The sequence below is a fragment of the Cydia amplana genome, chromosome 18, assembly GCF_948474715.1.
Source record: "Cydia amplana chromosome 18, ilCydAmpl1.1, whole genome shotgun sequence".
NCBI lineage: Eukaryota > Metazoa > Arthropoda > Insecta > Lepidoptera > Tortricidae > Cydia > Cydia amplana.
Genome location: NC_086086.1, coordinates 241,896 through 257,128, shown reverse-complemented (window position 1 = coordinate 257,128; position 15,233 = coordinate 241,896). Strand labels below are relative to the sequence as shown.

Below are 15,233 nucleotides of genomic sequence, written 5' to 3'. Positions count from 1 at the left end.
GTTCGACTCAGCAATGCTCCGAGCAATTATTAGGGTTGGCACAACTTCACGTCCCTTTGCGTACACAACTACAGATAAGATAATTACTTGAGTTTTGACAACCCTAATTAGCCGAAAGGGATAGTGCTGTTCGACCCTGAACCGCTGGCAAACTTCGGTTTTGTAGGGAATTTCCTTTCTGCACGGTAGTACTATTATTTATCCTCGTAAGGCCCAATGTCCTATACATAGTACTTCTTCAGGTCGATGGAATTTAAGTATATTAAATTGGAACAGAGTCGCTTTTGCATTGATTCATTCAGTTTTCAAATAATGCAAAATCAACTCTATTTCCTAGATAATAGGTTCAAATTTGAGTGGCAAATTTTGGATTTTTTATTTGTATGGCTGATGGGCCTTAGGAGGTTATTCTGTGGTCACGGAGACCGAGGTGTGCGTGTTCTTCGGCCGCTACCAGGTAAGAAAAGTAGAAATAATCTGTTACCAACTTCTCGCATGGCAAGTCATTCTTCGTGAAAAATCTTAATGAATAAAGGTATTTAATACATTACATTACATAACATAACAAGTTACAGGGGGGGGGGGGGGGACACATTTTACCACTTTCGAAGTGTCTCTCGCGCAAACTATTCAGTTTAGAAAAAAATGATATTAGAAACCTCAATATCATTTTTGAAGACCTATCCATAGATACCCCACACGTATGGGTTTGATGAAAAAAAAAATTTGAGTTTCAGTTCGAAGTATGGGGAACCCCAAAAATTTATTGTTTTTTTTCTATTTTTGTGTGAAAATCTTAATGCGGTTCACAGAATACATCTACTTACCAAGTTTCAACAGTATAGTTCTTATAGTTTCGGAGAAAAGTGGCTGTGACATACGGACGGACAGACAGACGGACAGACAGACAGACAGACATGACGAATCTATAAGGGTTCCGTTTTTTGCCATTTGGCTACGGAACCCTAAAAATGCCTACATTTCGTCCCGGCTCCTTTAAAAAAATGTGGCCCGCTAAGCAACCTAATTTCAGGGATTTGCAGTCTAGTTTTTGCGACACGACAGCCATCTGACTTTCCATCACAGGGGAAACTAGGCCTCATTGGGATAAAGCACGGTTTCCGCACAATGTTTTCTTGCTTTCATGGTGTTTAAATATTTGTTAGTGTAACTATAGTTGTTAAAGTGGCAATAGTTTACTATGTTGAATTGTTGCAGGCTTCGGATTCCTGTCGTTCGAGGAGGAGATGTCCGTTGAGAGGGTCACCCAGGAGCACTTCATCAACCTCAACGGGAAACAGGTAACTAACTACAATGTTTTTAGTTCAATATATTTAAAAAAAGCGGCCAAGTGCGAGTCGGACTCGCCCATGAAGGGTTCCGTATTTAGGCGATTTATGACGTATTAAAAAAAAACTACTTACTAGATCTCGTTCAAACCAATTTTCGGTGGAAGTTTACATCATATATTTTTTTTAGTTTTATCATTCTCTTATTTTAGAAGTTACAGGGGGGGGGGGGGACACACATTTTACCACTTTGGAAGTGTCTCTCGCGCAAACTATTCAGTTTAGAAAAAAAAATATATTAGAAACCTCAATATCATTTTTGAAGACCTATCCATAGATACCCCACACGTATGGGTTTGATGAAAAAAAAAAATTTGAGTTTCAGTTCGAAGTATGGGGAACCCCAAAAATTTATTGTTTTTTTTTCTATTTTTGTGTGAAAATCTTAATGCGGTTCACAGAATACATCTACTTACCAAGTTTCAACAGACACACAGAACAGTTCTTATAGTTTCGGAGAAAAGTGACTGTGACATACGGACGGACAGACGGACAGACAGACAGACATGACGAATCTATAAGGGTTCCGTTTTTTGCCATTTGGCTACGGAACCCTAAAAACGGGACTTAATCGCGTATGATTAAGTTTTTAAACGTGTAATTAACTTTAGCTAGTCTTTCTCCGAGACCACGGGGATAATGCCGTCAATTACAAAATGTCATTTATTTTAAATCAATTTTTTCATGCACTAGTTTTTAGTAATTTCCAATTATACCTAACCTAAGTAATTTAGATGACTGATGGTGGTATGTTAAATTATGGTACATGGAGTGGAGATTAAATGAAGGTTGCCATATGAAAATAAGTTAAATAAGAAAAAATAAACAATATTGACAATGAAAATAAACCGGACAAGTGCGAGTCGGACTCGCCCACCGAGGGTTCCGTACTTTTTAGTATTTGTTGTTATAGCGGCAACAGAAATACATCAACTGTGAAAATTTTAACTGTCTAGCTATCACGGTTCATGAGATACACCCTGGTGACAGACAGACCGACGAAAAGAGGAGTCTTAGTAATAGGATCCCGTTACTTTTATAGTATTTGTTGTTATAGCGGCAACAGAAATACATCTTTGAAAATTTTAACTGTCTAGCTATCACGGTTCATGAGATACACCCTGGTGACAGTGAGACCGACGAACAGAGGAGTCTTAGTAATAGGGTCCCGTTTTTACCCTTTTGGTACGGGACCCTAACTATAGCCGCACGATAATCTCGGCGCTCTTAAAACTTTTGCTATTAGCTTAGGACTTGCCGTGCCTTTCATTTTCCAAGCCTGCAGTTTCAAACGGTTATTACTATAAGCGTGCGAGCTTGTTAGAGTTTAAAATGGGTATAGGTAAATCAAATGAGGTGCTTGTTAAACATTGTTTCACATATTGATATGTTATAGTTGGGCTGACTAAATCTTAGTAATTAAAGAGTGACGAAAACCGGTCATTTTGTGTGGTGATTATTATGAGTTTTAATCCGTTTTCTTGTGATGTCAAGTAAAATAATTGGTACCCAATGTTTATTTGCATAAGCTAGAAATAAACATTGATAGTTATTTTCCATTGTAGAAACAAGCGATAAGGAAATATCTGTATGACTGCAGTATTAGCCGTGCGATTCGTTACCTGACTCCAAATTGTCTAGACGCTAATATATGCTAGCTTTCTCTCACATTACAATTTAATTACTTCAGTTAATGGTGTTTGCACAATCTTCGTGTTCATGTCAAAATACATAATACCATTTACTAAGTTTGCGTCTTTACCGTTATTTGTGATATTTGACATGAAAAAGGAACCATTTTTAGGTCGAAAATGAGATGTTTTGAATAAGAAAGAGTAATTTGACGTTTGCACGCGTGTAAGTAATGAGACCACTGCAAGGATTCAATACTTTTTACGACTAATTAAAAAACTAAGTGCCTCTGAATCACTTTTTCTTTTCAAACATTTACATTCTACTCTGAATACCTCTTCAACTGTGGCCTTATTTAATACCTAGAGTTAATTTGCTATAGCTATTATGTTTTTGTCGAATAAGCAAACGGACATGTGTACCCAATCGGAACCGCTTATTAATCACAGTGTATTATTAATTGCTTTTACATCACATACCGAAACTATCGTTAAATAGATACGCGCAGTAAGCAAGTGGTAAGTACCTAGTAATTATATGTTGATTATTTGAAAAATATGTCTCTACTGTCTCTAGGTATTGATTACGAATTAATGGTTAATGGTTGACAATTTTCACACTTGAAGAATATAACTTGCAAGATATGGCAAGTTTAATTGAAACCACATTTGTCTAATTACAGTAATTGTAGGCCAAAGGAGAAAGGTGAAATCTAAAAATTTTTTTTGAATTTCACAGCAGAAGCCTATTTGTAGTTCGTTTTTCCAAAAGTATTTCACTCTTTTGCAACTTATCAATACACCTTATAAAACAAAATGTCCCGCCGCGTTGGTCTGTTTGTGTGTTTGTATGTACGCGATAAACTCAAAAACTACTGAACGGATTATCATGCGGCTTTCACCTATCAATAGAGTGATTCTTGAGGAAGGTTTTAGGTGTATAATTTGTTAATTAACCCTTGCGAAGCCGGGGCGGGTCGCTAGTAATAATATATCTGTCATAGCCATATCCACAGAACATATTAAAGAGGTTAGAATGGCTATCGCGCGCAGTTAGTATCGGAACCGGTGTCGCCGCTCGTTCCTCTCCACATTTACTAACACTCGCGCAACGGTAGTAAAAAGTAGCTAGCGCCTTGTGTGCGTGGTGAATGGATACGCCTCCTTTAGACAGATTTGATGTCTGGCTTCTTAATCTGAACGTTATTGTGGCGCAAAAAGGCATGTTTACTTCGTTTTTCGGTCAGCGCGGGCGAGTAGCATGCGAGCGTTTGCTCAAAACCGCGGCGACACGTACCCTGCTCGCATCGCCATTCTACCTTGTTCTGTGGCCAGATCATTGAATATGATAATTTCATGAAATGTCATTCTAGAATTGATCACTTCATGATATGGTAAGATTTAATTTTTTCATGATGTGTCCGACCGACCATTTCATAAAACGGTTGCCACATCACGAAATGATAAATTCCAAGATCTGGCTCGTCATATCCACATCCAGGCAGTGCCTTAAGGCTAATATTGCCGTCGGTACGTTCAGATGTTTGTGGGACATTAATGCAAATTAGCATATACTTTGTGTTCCTTTGAACTCGAAAGTCTACAAGGTTTGCTACAAAATGACTCAATAAATCAAGTCACTTTTGTTCGGGCCTTTCAGTTGATGCACGCTCCCTTAAGTTATCCGCCTTTGTCGTCGATCAGTCCGTCAGTCGCGATCGGTGTAACGGGCCGTAAGTGTCTCTGGGGGAATGTAAACCGTGTTACACAGACAAACCAACCTCTAGACATAGCATAGTCGCACTACCCCCTCTGCCACACATACGGTAGCGTTACTCCAACTTCGAGTCAATCCCGTGCCGTGATCGGTCCGTGTTTTTGAACGGACCAATCACGGCACGGGATTCGCTCACCTCGTCCCCCCGCACCCCCGTATCTTTGGCAGCATCGGTTTCATGAAAGAATTGGCCTAAGCCATAGAGAAAAAAATACATAGAGTGCTCACTCCATACATCAGTTCAGACTATTAATTTCAGTATCTACATCTAGCATCGAGTAGAGGAACTATCAGTACTGCTACTTGACAATAGATGTAGCACCGACCGGAAAGCCTTATCTCAACAGCATAAGACTTTCCGGTCGGTGCTACATCTATTGTCAAGTAGCAGTACTGATAGTTCCGCTACTCGATGCTAGATGCTAATAGTCTTTTTGGTACTAAAACTGATGTATGGAGTGAGCACTCTATGTATTTTTAGGGTTCCGTAGCCAAATGGCAAAAAACGGAACCCTTATAGATTCGTCATGTCTGTCTGTCTGTCCGTCTGTCCGTCTGTCTGTCCGTCCGTATGTCACAGCCACTTTTCTCCGAAACTATAAGAACTATACTGTTGAAACTTGGTAAGTAGATGTATTCTGTGAACCGCATTAAGATTTTCACACAAAAATAGAAAAAAAACAATAAATTTTTGGGGTTCCCCATACTTCGAACTGAAACTCAAAAAATTTTTTTTCATCAAACCCATACGTGTGGGGTATCTATGGATAGGTCTTCAAAAATGATATTGAGGTTCCTAATATAATTTTTTTCTAAACTGAATAGTTTGCGCGAGAGACACTTCCAAAGTGGTAAAATGTGTGTCCCCCCCCCTGTAACTTCTAAAATAAGAGAATGATAAAACTAAAAAAAATATATGATGTACATTACCATGTAAACTTCCACCGAAAATTGGTTTGAACGAGATCTAGTAAGTAGTTTTTTTTTATACGTCATAAATCGCCTAAATACGGAACCCTTCATGGGCGAGTCCGACTCGCACTTGGCCGCTTTTTTCTCTATGCCTAAGCTCAGTGTAGAGGTTGGATTGTCAGTGACCGTGTTATCGTTGAAGGTGGAGATCAAGCGCGCGGAGCCGCGCGACGGGTCCGGCAAGCTGGGCTCGGGCGGCCTGAGCGCGCCCGGCGACGCGCCCGCCGCCGGCCAGTGGGGCCCGCCCGCCGCCGCGCCGCTCAACATGATCCAGGGCCACAACGGCCAGATGCCCGGCCCGCCCATCAACATGCCCATGGCCGGGCCCAACATCATGCAGGGGTAACACTGTCCTCTCCTCACCTTACTGTGTCCGAAGGAATCTTGGAAGGTTTTAACGGAAAACTTAATGTGATATTGCACGTAAATTTGTCAATGTTCAAATAGGAAAAATTTGTAAAATTTTCATTCTTTTGAAAGATTTTAATCGCCTATTATTGTTTTTTCACCTCGGCAGCTCGAACAAGGGTACTTTGCTACTTAAAAAAAGTGAGCAAAATCGCATTTTGCTCACTGAGTGAGACAAAATGAGCAAAATACGATTTTGCTCACTCAAAGTAGCAAAGTACTCTTGTTCGAGCTGCTGAGGTGAAAATTTAATTGTTGGTATATCTTAAGAAAACATGAGTGAATAGAGGTAAGTGATGAAGAAGGAATACATTTTTCGGGTTCTCTAATATGTTCTCACTGCCGAGGTGAAAAGTTTTGTGAACTACACGAGATCAAAGTTATTTACATCTCGTGCGCTTTTGAGTCCCTTACTACGCTCAAGATTCTAAATTAGATTCACTCGCTACGCTCGTGAATCTAGTATAGAATCTTTCGCTTGCACGGGACTCAAAATAAGCACTCGAAGAAATATCAAACTTTGATCTCTTGTTGTACAAATAACTATTGTCACTTATATAGTTATTGGATTTTTTTTTTTTTCATTTTATCCACATCCAGGCAGTGCCTGAAGGCCAATATTGTTTGCTACACATTTCGCGCGCATGCGTCGCGCACCGCGACTTCGTTCAGGTGCGGGGCGAAGCTTTCAGCTTACACGACGTCGTGTCGTGTGGTCGCCCGGGGGCTTGGAGGATATAATCAAACGGAGACGCCATGTCTGTAATTTTCTGTACAAAACCGTCTGCCGATTTTTGCGGGGGAGGGGAACGTCAAATGTATGCGTAACGTAAAAATAGCCATGTCAGATAAACGTCAGTCCATACATTGTGTATGACCGTTGGCCGCCTATTTTCGACAGAGGGGAAAGCCTGTTAATGGCTACTCCGTTTAGTTGTATCCTCCAAGCCCGGGGGTAACGTACCGTGTGTGTGCAGGTACCAGGGCTGGGGCACGTCGCCGGGGCAGACGTCGTACGCGGGGTACGGCGCGGCGGGCGGCGCGGCGGGCCCGGGCTCGTACCAGGGCTGGGGCGCGCCGCCTCAGCAGGCGCCGCCGCACCAGCCCGCCTGGCCCGCCAACAACAACTACTCGCAGCACCAGCAGCCGCCGCAGCAGGGCTACGGCAGCTACGGTCAGTATACGTGTACACCTAAGTGCGTCCCGACGAGGTTCTCGATCACTGGCCGCCCGGCGTTCGAAGGATTAAGAGCCAACAGGAGCTAAGATTTAAATATTTTAGGTAAATATACCCGTCTCGCTAACGGAAGCGGCTCCTAAAACTAGTGCGATAAGGACGAGGCGAAAAATCCTGCGTAAAAATATCAAAAATCGAGGTTTCGTACTCGACTGTTTCCTCCTCCAAAGCTTAACCAATCGTAACCAAATTTGGAAATCTAAATGATTATGACATTATCTGTGTCGGACCGTTTTCCTTTTTTGACTAATTGATATCAGTTTTGAATAGCACGCCTCTCATTGCGGCATAGTCAATTAGGCCATTTTGGCCATTTTTGAAGGGCTCTAGCGCCTTAAAAAACAAATATATCAAAAAAAGAAAAACGGTCCGACACAGATATTGACAATATTAATCTGTGTTGAAAAAATCATTGCTCTAGCTTTAAAACCCACGGAGGAAACAGTCGAGTACGTTTGTATGGAGAAATGACCACTCCTGTTGGCTCTTAAAGCCGATACACCCGGCATGCGTTGTAGCACGGCTCCGGTTCTCTTCGTATTACAATATATCGCTTGCATGTCGTACTCGTAACTAATGCGTCAGACGGAGCCGAAGAACCGATCTGACGGACGGGTCTGTTGCTGCTCTAGTGCGTGACGTAGTATTATGACTATTATGAGCGACGAGAGAGTGAGAGCGATTAACGAGTGGCGTGCTAGCGACGTTCGACGGATCTAGATGCATGCGGCTAGCTCTCGACGCCAACGTATCCGCCAACCATCACAAACATTTAGCGTCCCCGCTGATACCACTTACAACTTGGAGGATATAATAAAACGGAGACGCCATGTCTGTAATTTTCTGTACAAAACAGTCTACCGATTTTTGCGGGGGAGGGGAACGTCAAATGTATGCGTAACGTAAAAATAGCCATGTCAGATAAACATTGTGTATGACCGTTGGCCGCCTATTTTCGACAGTGGGGAAAGCCTGTTAATGGCTACTCCGTTTAGTTGTATCCTCCAAGACTTACAACAATCAACGGCATGGACTACCATTACACACATTACATTATTTTAACATTCACACTTTCACAATCACGGTTACCGAAGCACGTCAAATGGTCAAGAATCACGATAGATTTGCTTATTCTTTAACTCGAGGATCACCGAAAAACACACCCCACCAAGTTAAGCACATACGACTAATGTACCTAGGTATAAGCGTAGCGCCGAACGAATTTTTTGTTAAACTGGCAGTAGGTGAACCATATCGGATTCTTAGTCTGTTGTATTAAAGCTCGCCAATGTCGAAACTGATAGATGTTTGTAAAAGATATAGCACAACAATCAGCTGACCGCCCGCCCGCTAGGATGCTTATATACAAAACAACACGTCCAAACATAAACAAGCTGCTGCAAATTCTAATTTAAAAGTAGTAACAATCACTGCTAATAATCCGTAGTTAGACGTTACCAATAATTAGTCCACATCCAGGCAGTGCCGCGTCGTAACTCGCCGTCGGTACGTTCAGATGTTTGTGGGAGAGCAACGCAAATCCGCATATGCTTTTTGTTCCCTTGAACTGAAAGTCTAAAAGGTTTGCGACAAAATAATACGCGTAGTTGGAAGCTAAGTCCGGAGTTGTACGCACAAGTGGAACCCGCGGGCTATTTCTATTATGTTCATGAGTGAACTATTCCAATGGAATGTTTACACGGGTGAATGCAAAGCTAGAATGAATGGGAATCAAACCGTGCGTGAGATGCAGGTGCATAATTTCTCTCCACATGTTTGAGAAAAATGTGCGTGGGACTGTTTATTTCGAGTTCCTTGGACGCTCATGTGCACGTTTATCTAACGCGATGTGAACGGCGGGATGTAGATTTCCAATCGGTCTACCCGATCTGTTATTTTCTGTACAAAACCAGGGCTGGGTAGTTAATGGGCCATTCGAATTGTCATTTTAATGTATGGAAAATAAAAACAAGTTTTGGTAATGTCAAAATGTCGATCAATAAACCCTAAATGGGTAAACAGTTAAAAGCCCGTGAGTGTATCAAGTTATCTCACGTAAACTCCACAACTAGACAAAAAAAACAAGTTTCTTGAAAATCTTGCAATGTGAATCTGCTCTTGCGTAAAACAACGGCGGTTGCACGTCTTGCCGCGACTGAAGCGACTCCATACGTCAAGTCGCGCTTGACAAGTCAAGACATGGTAGGCGTAGTGGACGTGGCCATAGAGAAATATAATAAGACAAGAGTGCTCACTCCATACATCAGTTCAGACTATTAATTTCAGTGTCTACATCTAGCATCGAGTAGCGGAACTATCAGTACTGCTACTTGACAATAGATGTAGCACCGACCGGAAAGTCTTATCTCAACAGCATAAGACTTTCCGGCCGGTGCTACATCTATTGTCAAGTAGCAGTACTGATAGTTCCGCTACTCGATGGTAGATGCTAATAGTCTTTTTGGTACTAAAACTGATGTATGGAGTGAGCACTCTATGTATTTTTTTCTCTATGACGTGGCTAACGGGCGGTGTTACTGCAGCTGTATCCTGTGGGCCGTAATCGGCCCGCGTTGTAGCTACAACGCGGGCCGTAATATACATAGGAAGCTGTTCAGGTTATAGGGCCCTAGGTCAGGATTCTGTCGTCGTATACTTCAGGGTAAAACATAACATTGGTGACTTTTTAACGTGAACAGACTAGTTAAAATGGACGCAACATAGTTGCTAAGGAGATGTTCCGTCTGTGTAAGATTGTCCCCAAATATGTATTTATTGTTTTCAGGGTATGTTAAATTATAATATAGAAATTGTAAATCGTTTGAAATTACCAGAGCTCTGAAAGGCGCAAAGTTTTGGTCAATTGTGGGTTGCGGCAATAAATACAATTTAGAAATTAATAATAAAAAACTCAATCAACACGACTTTAAACACCTTGTTCTATTTTCTAGTTACAACTGTTTTGCCATGAGATGATCTGTCCGAGCTTTTTGGTATAGGAGGATTAAGTTGTGTTTGATTTATTTGATGATGATTATGAATTAGTTTTGTTTACCCTTACCTTACCTCGGTAAAAGGTACCAACCAACTTAATTCTCTTGAACAATTTATTTACTTCTAAGTAGATCTACCCGAATGTTAATTTTAAAACTTTACTTGCTTAAATTTAATGGTTTAGCAATTTTCCTAGTATTTTACTCGTGCCCCGAATGCAGATACGCCGCTAATGCTTGCACACTGTAAGATATATGTATAATTATACTCAAAAGTCATGTACGTCCGCCCTGCAGTTAGCAAGCCTAACGCAAGCCTACAGATTAGCTGGATTATTTTGTGATATCAATATAGCATTCGGACGCTCTGTTTTTGTAAAGGTGTAATAGGGATGATGACACATGTTGAATTTTATAACAAAATCTAGTAAAATAGATAGCAAACGAGCAATATATCACAATAATGTGGATATTAAAATAAAATATTGAAAAATTACAAAAATACAGGACCTGAAAGTTTCAATATTTAAGTTTTTTTTTAGCTTCCAAAACCGATAACAGGAAGGGTACCATTCGATTCCTTACATTTCACCCAAAAAAATATTGTATATCAACTATATACATAAACGCAATATTTCACTGACAAAAATGCAATTTTCTTTTGTCCATTCTACAAGATGGGCTCCCAGAGACCTTGACGTCACGTTCCCTTATCTTTTTGTTTAGGGCGTTTCGCGAGTGAAGCGTGACTGCCTTTGACTTCAATTTCTGACTTTTGTGTTACTATAACACTTTAAACTCTCGCGTTTTGTACACATATTTAATTACACAAACGGGTCTAACGCGATATAATTTCATCGTTTTTACCTTTAATTCCGACGTTTCAGCCGAGTTGCACCAGCTGTGGTCACCAGACGTCAGTCTTTCCGTGACCACGGCTGGTGCAATTCAGCTGAAACGTCGGAATTAAAGGTAAATACAATGAAATTATATCGCGTTAGACCCGTTTGTGTAATTAAATATTTTGTGTTACTTTAATGCAACGGGTCCCATATAGACATTTGATCCAAAAAACAAACCTGATCGATTGATATTATCATGCCGCGATCAGAAAGGGATTAGAAATAACAGATTTCTATACACTTACGTCAAAATCAATATGGATTGACAGCTATCTCAATCCCTTTCTAATCGCGATTCAGTAATACCATAAATGAAAATTAGTCATGTAGCGTATTGTCTCTCTCGTCTGATTGTGCTGATTGTGATGGTGCGTGTGGTAAAATGTGTGTGTGTGTGTGTGTGTGTGTCCCTGTAACTTCTAAAATGAGAGAATGATAAAACTAAAAAAAATATATGATGTACATTACCATGTAAACTTCCACCGAAAATTGTTTTGAACAAAATCTAGTAAGTAGTTTTTTTTTATACGTCATAAATCGCCTAAATACGGAACCCTTCATGGGCGAGTCCGACTCGCACTTGGCCGCTTTTTGAGAAAAGCACTATATATGACTCGGCTGGAAGGCTACTCGCCGGCTTCGGATTCAATTAAACGGACTCCCAAGGTCGTCCGTTTAAAACGAATCCTCAGCCTGCAAGTAGCTACTTCCGAACCTCGACAACAGGGATGTTGCGGATGCCGATTTTTTGACATCCGCGGATGCGGATGCGGATGCGGATTTATAAAGGCTCACATCCGCGGATGCGGATGCGGATGCGGATGTCAAGATAGATACATAAAAAACGTCAAATATTACATTTTAGTAATTTTTATTTCAAAAAACCGGCCAAATGCGAGTCGGACTCGCGTTCCAAGGGTTCCGTACATTAAGTCCCACTCACGCTTGACTGCTCATTTCTAATAGGTTTTGTTGGTTGATGACTAAATTACCTAGCAGTCTAGCACTTACGCCAATGCGTTCCTGTACCGACTTGTTCCACATCCGCATCCGCATTAAATCCGCATCGATTTTATGCGGATGCGGATGTTGAAAATCATGCGGAAGTTCCGCGGTTGCGGATGCGGATGCGGATATTCGCAACATCCCTGCTCGACAATAATGTACTATTTAATATTTTTTTAAACATGTGTGATGGTGTTGGCGCAGGTTCGTACGTGCCGCTGTCGGAAGGCGGCGAGATGTACGGGCGCTCGGGCGGCGGCGGCGCGCCGGCGCTGGCGGGCGCGCTGTCGTCCGCCGCCGCGCTGTCCAAGTCCTCCTCCGCGGACTACTCCTCCTACCAGCAGTACCCGCCCGCCTACCAGCAGGACCAGGTACTGCCCCGCTCTCACTGACAATCCAACCTCTACACTGAGCTTAGGCCAATTCTTTCATGAAACCGATGCTGCCAAAAATACGGGGGTGCGGGGGGACGAGGTGAGCGAATTCCTTGCCGTGATTGGTCCGTTCAAAGACACGGACCAATCACGGCACGGGATTGACTCGAAGATGGAGTAACGCTACCGTATGTGTGGCAGAGGGGGTAGCGCGACTATGCTATGTCTAGAGGTTGGATTGTCTGTGCCCGCTCTTGACCGTGTCTACCCCGCCCTACCTACCTAGGGTTGCCAGATCGAAAGGCGCTATTAGGCTCTCCCCAAACTTATCGACGCGGAATCGGCAATGCCGATAGAAATGAAACTTTATGTCCACGCAATAAGAGCGAAAAAGACGCCGGCGCGTCGGCCGAACGGAGCCGAACCGAACCTTACCTGTTTATGCTGTTTACTATCGGCTTTCGCCGAATCCGCGTCGATAAGTATGGGGAGACCCTTATCGGGAAAAAATATAAATTTTTCGGGATTTCGAGACTGAAGTCGGGACAAAAAAACATTCAAATCAAAGTAATCGTATTAAAAACAACGATATTTTACACTATTGGCACTACAACTGCTCTGCCCATAGACGTTTTTATGACGCTGACGCGCTTGACGCGGGTCGCTCGCTCGCTTGACGACAGTTCGGAACTTAAAATTATTGTTTTATAACGTGAAGCTGTTTCTCGGGACAATTTTCACTTGGTCGGGAATCGGGAACGCGTGCTAAGAATCGGGAAAATCCCGCCAAATCCCGACCATCTGGCAACCCTACCTACACCGCGCGAGAACATGCCGACACCCCGACCATAGCAGACAATTATAAATTATATTAGGTTTGTTTCAAACCGATCCTGCGATCTGCCTGCGAGTGGAGCGACAGGTTTAGCAATGTTTACGATCAAACGCGGGGAATTTTATGTCATCATCTTCCTCGCGTTGTCCCGGCATTTTGCCACGGCTCATGGGAGCCTGGGGTCCGCTTGACAACTAATCCCATGATTTGACGTAGGCACTAGTTTTTACGAAAGCGACTGCCATCTGACTTTCCAACCCAAAGGGGAAACTAGGCCTTATTGGGATTAGTCCGGTTTCCTCACAATGTTTTCCTTCACCAAAAAGCGACTGGTAAATATCAAATGATATTTCGTACATAAGTTCCGAAAAACTCATTGGTACGAGCCGGGGTTTAAACCCGCGACCTCCGGATTGAAAGTCGCACGCTCTTACCGCTAGGCCACCAGCGCTTTTTTTAATAATTTAAATTTTATATGTATCACTATCGAATAGATGCGGGAAAAGTGCCGAGAAATCTTCCTAGTTTGAATAAGATTTACTTTTACTCAAAGAATATCTACCCGCCTCCTTCATGTAAAGTCTATAATAAATACATTTCGTCTATAATGGAGCCTAGAAGTAGAGAAACTTTTGGATTAAATTAGACCACCCATTATTATAATATTATTTACCACTTCGTCGGCATTTTCTCGCAGCAAGTTCCTTCGAATTATCGTTTGCGTATACTCTGAAGACTGTGAAAAAAAAAAGAAGTATAATCTTCCCGTTTTTGTCCCGGCTTTTTGGCCCGACTCGTGGGAGCCTGGGATCCGCAACAACGACAAACGAAAATTCTGAAGCACTAATAAACTTAAATATAGATTATATTGACTAATGAACTTCCTTCAAGTTTTTACTAAACCTTACAATAAATATATCATGGTAAAATATGCAATAAATCGTTGTTTCCTGGATTTTATCAAAACATATATTTTTGGTAAAGACTTGAAGCTTCTTTCTAATATAATTATATTTCAGAACAAACAAGAATTTTAACACTCATGACAACGTTAAAGTTCGAAAGAGAGACTTTAATGTCGTCATGACATATGATCCAGAACATCTGTGACTAACAGATATTCTTGGTCGTAAGAAAAGGATTCAAGAATTGTGCTTTTTACGTCGTAGTACTAGGGGGTATACAAATAACATAATACTTACTGGCTTTGGCCGTCGGCTCTCATCTTTTGGATATATTAGATTGAAAAACTGAGAAAATTAAACCAATATAACTATATTTTTACGCCAAGCGACTAGCCTTGGAGTTGTACTCTTTCAAATGTATCCAAAAGAGGGCATAATGTAAGGATTTGCCATGAAGCATGTGTGGGCCTGATCTAACGCAAGAGACGAGCCTTGGACCGTCATACAGCAAGCAAGTTCCTTGAGTCAGGTCAGTGCTTTGGCGAGTAGTTGCCGGTGTTGGTTTCCCTAGGACAATCTGCTGAATATCTCAACTCGAGAGACATTGCATCGTATAAAATTACTTGCCAATTCATCAAGGGACAACACTTGAGTTTTTGGAATGAAGATTTTAATGAGAATTTAGATTGAGTTGCTTCCTGTAGTGTTTTCCCTGTTTGCGTAACGTCAACATGAAGATATTCCACTTTTGGTTTTGAAATAAATTACTGGAAATTCTGCTTTTATTTCGTTTGTGTTATATGAATTTCCATTTAATTACAGTATTTATACGAGGGAATGCTGTT

The 15,233-nt window shown here is 41.6% G+C and overlaps 1 protein-coding gene across 3 annotated transcripts in view; it reads left to right on the top strand.

The window, feature by feature from the left end:
* LOC134656265 (heterogeneous nuclear ribonucleoprotein 27C) overlaps positions 1-15,233 on the top strand; it is a 41,036-nt gene that overhangs the window by 14,523 nt on the left and 11,280 nt on the right. For all 3 annotated transcript variants that reach the window (XM_063511784.1, XM_063511783.1, XM_063511782.1), the window contains exons 4-7: positions 1,219-1,301; positions 5,872-6,071; positions 7,115-7,311; positions 12,479-12,645. In XM_063511784.1, the coding sequence (XP_063367854.1) occupies positions 1,219-1,301; positions 5,872-6,071; positions 7,115-7,311; positions 12,479-12,645 (647 nt within the window). The remainder of the gene's footprint in view (positions 1-1,218; positions 1,302-5,871; positions 6,072-7,114; positions 7,312-12,478; positions 12,646-15,233) is intronic.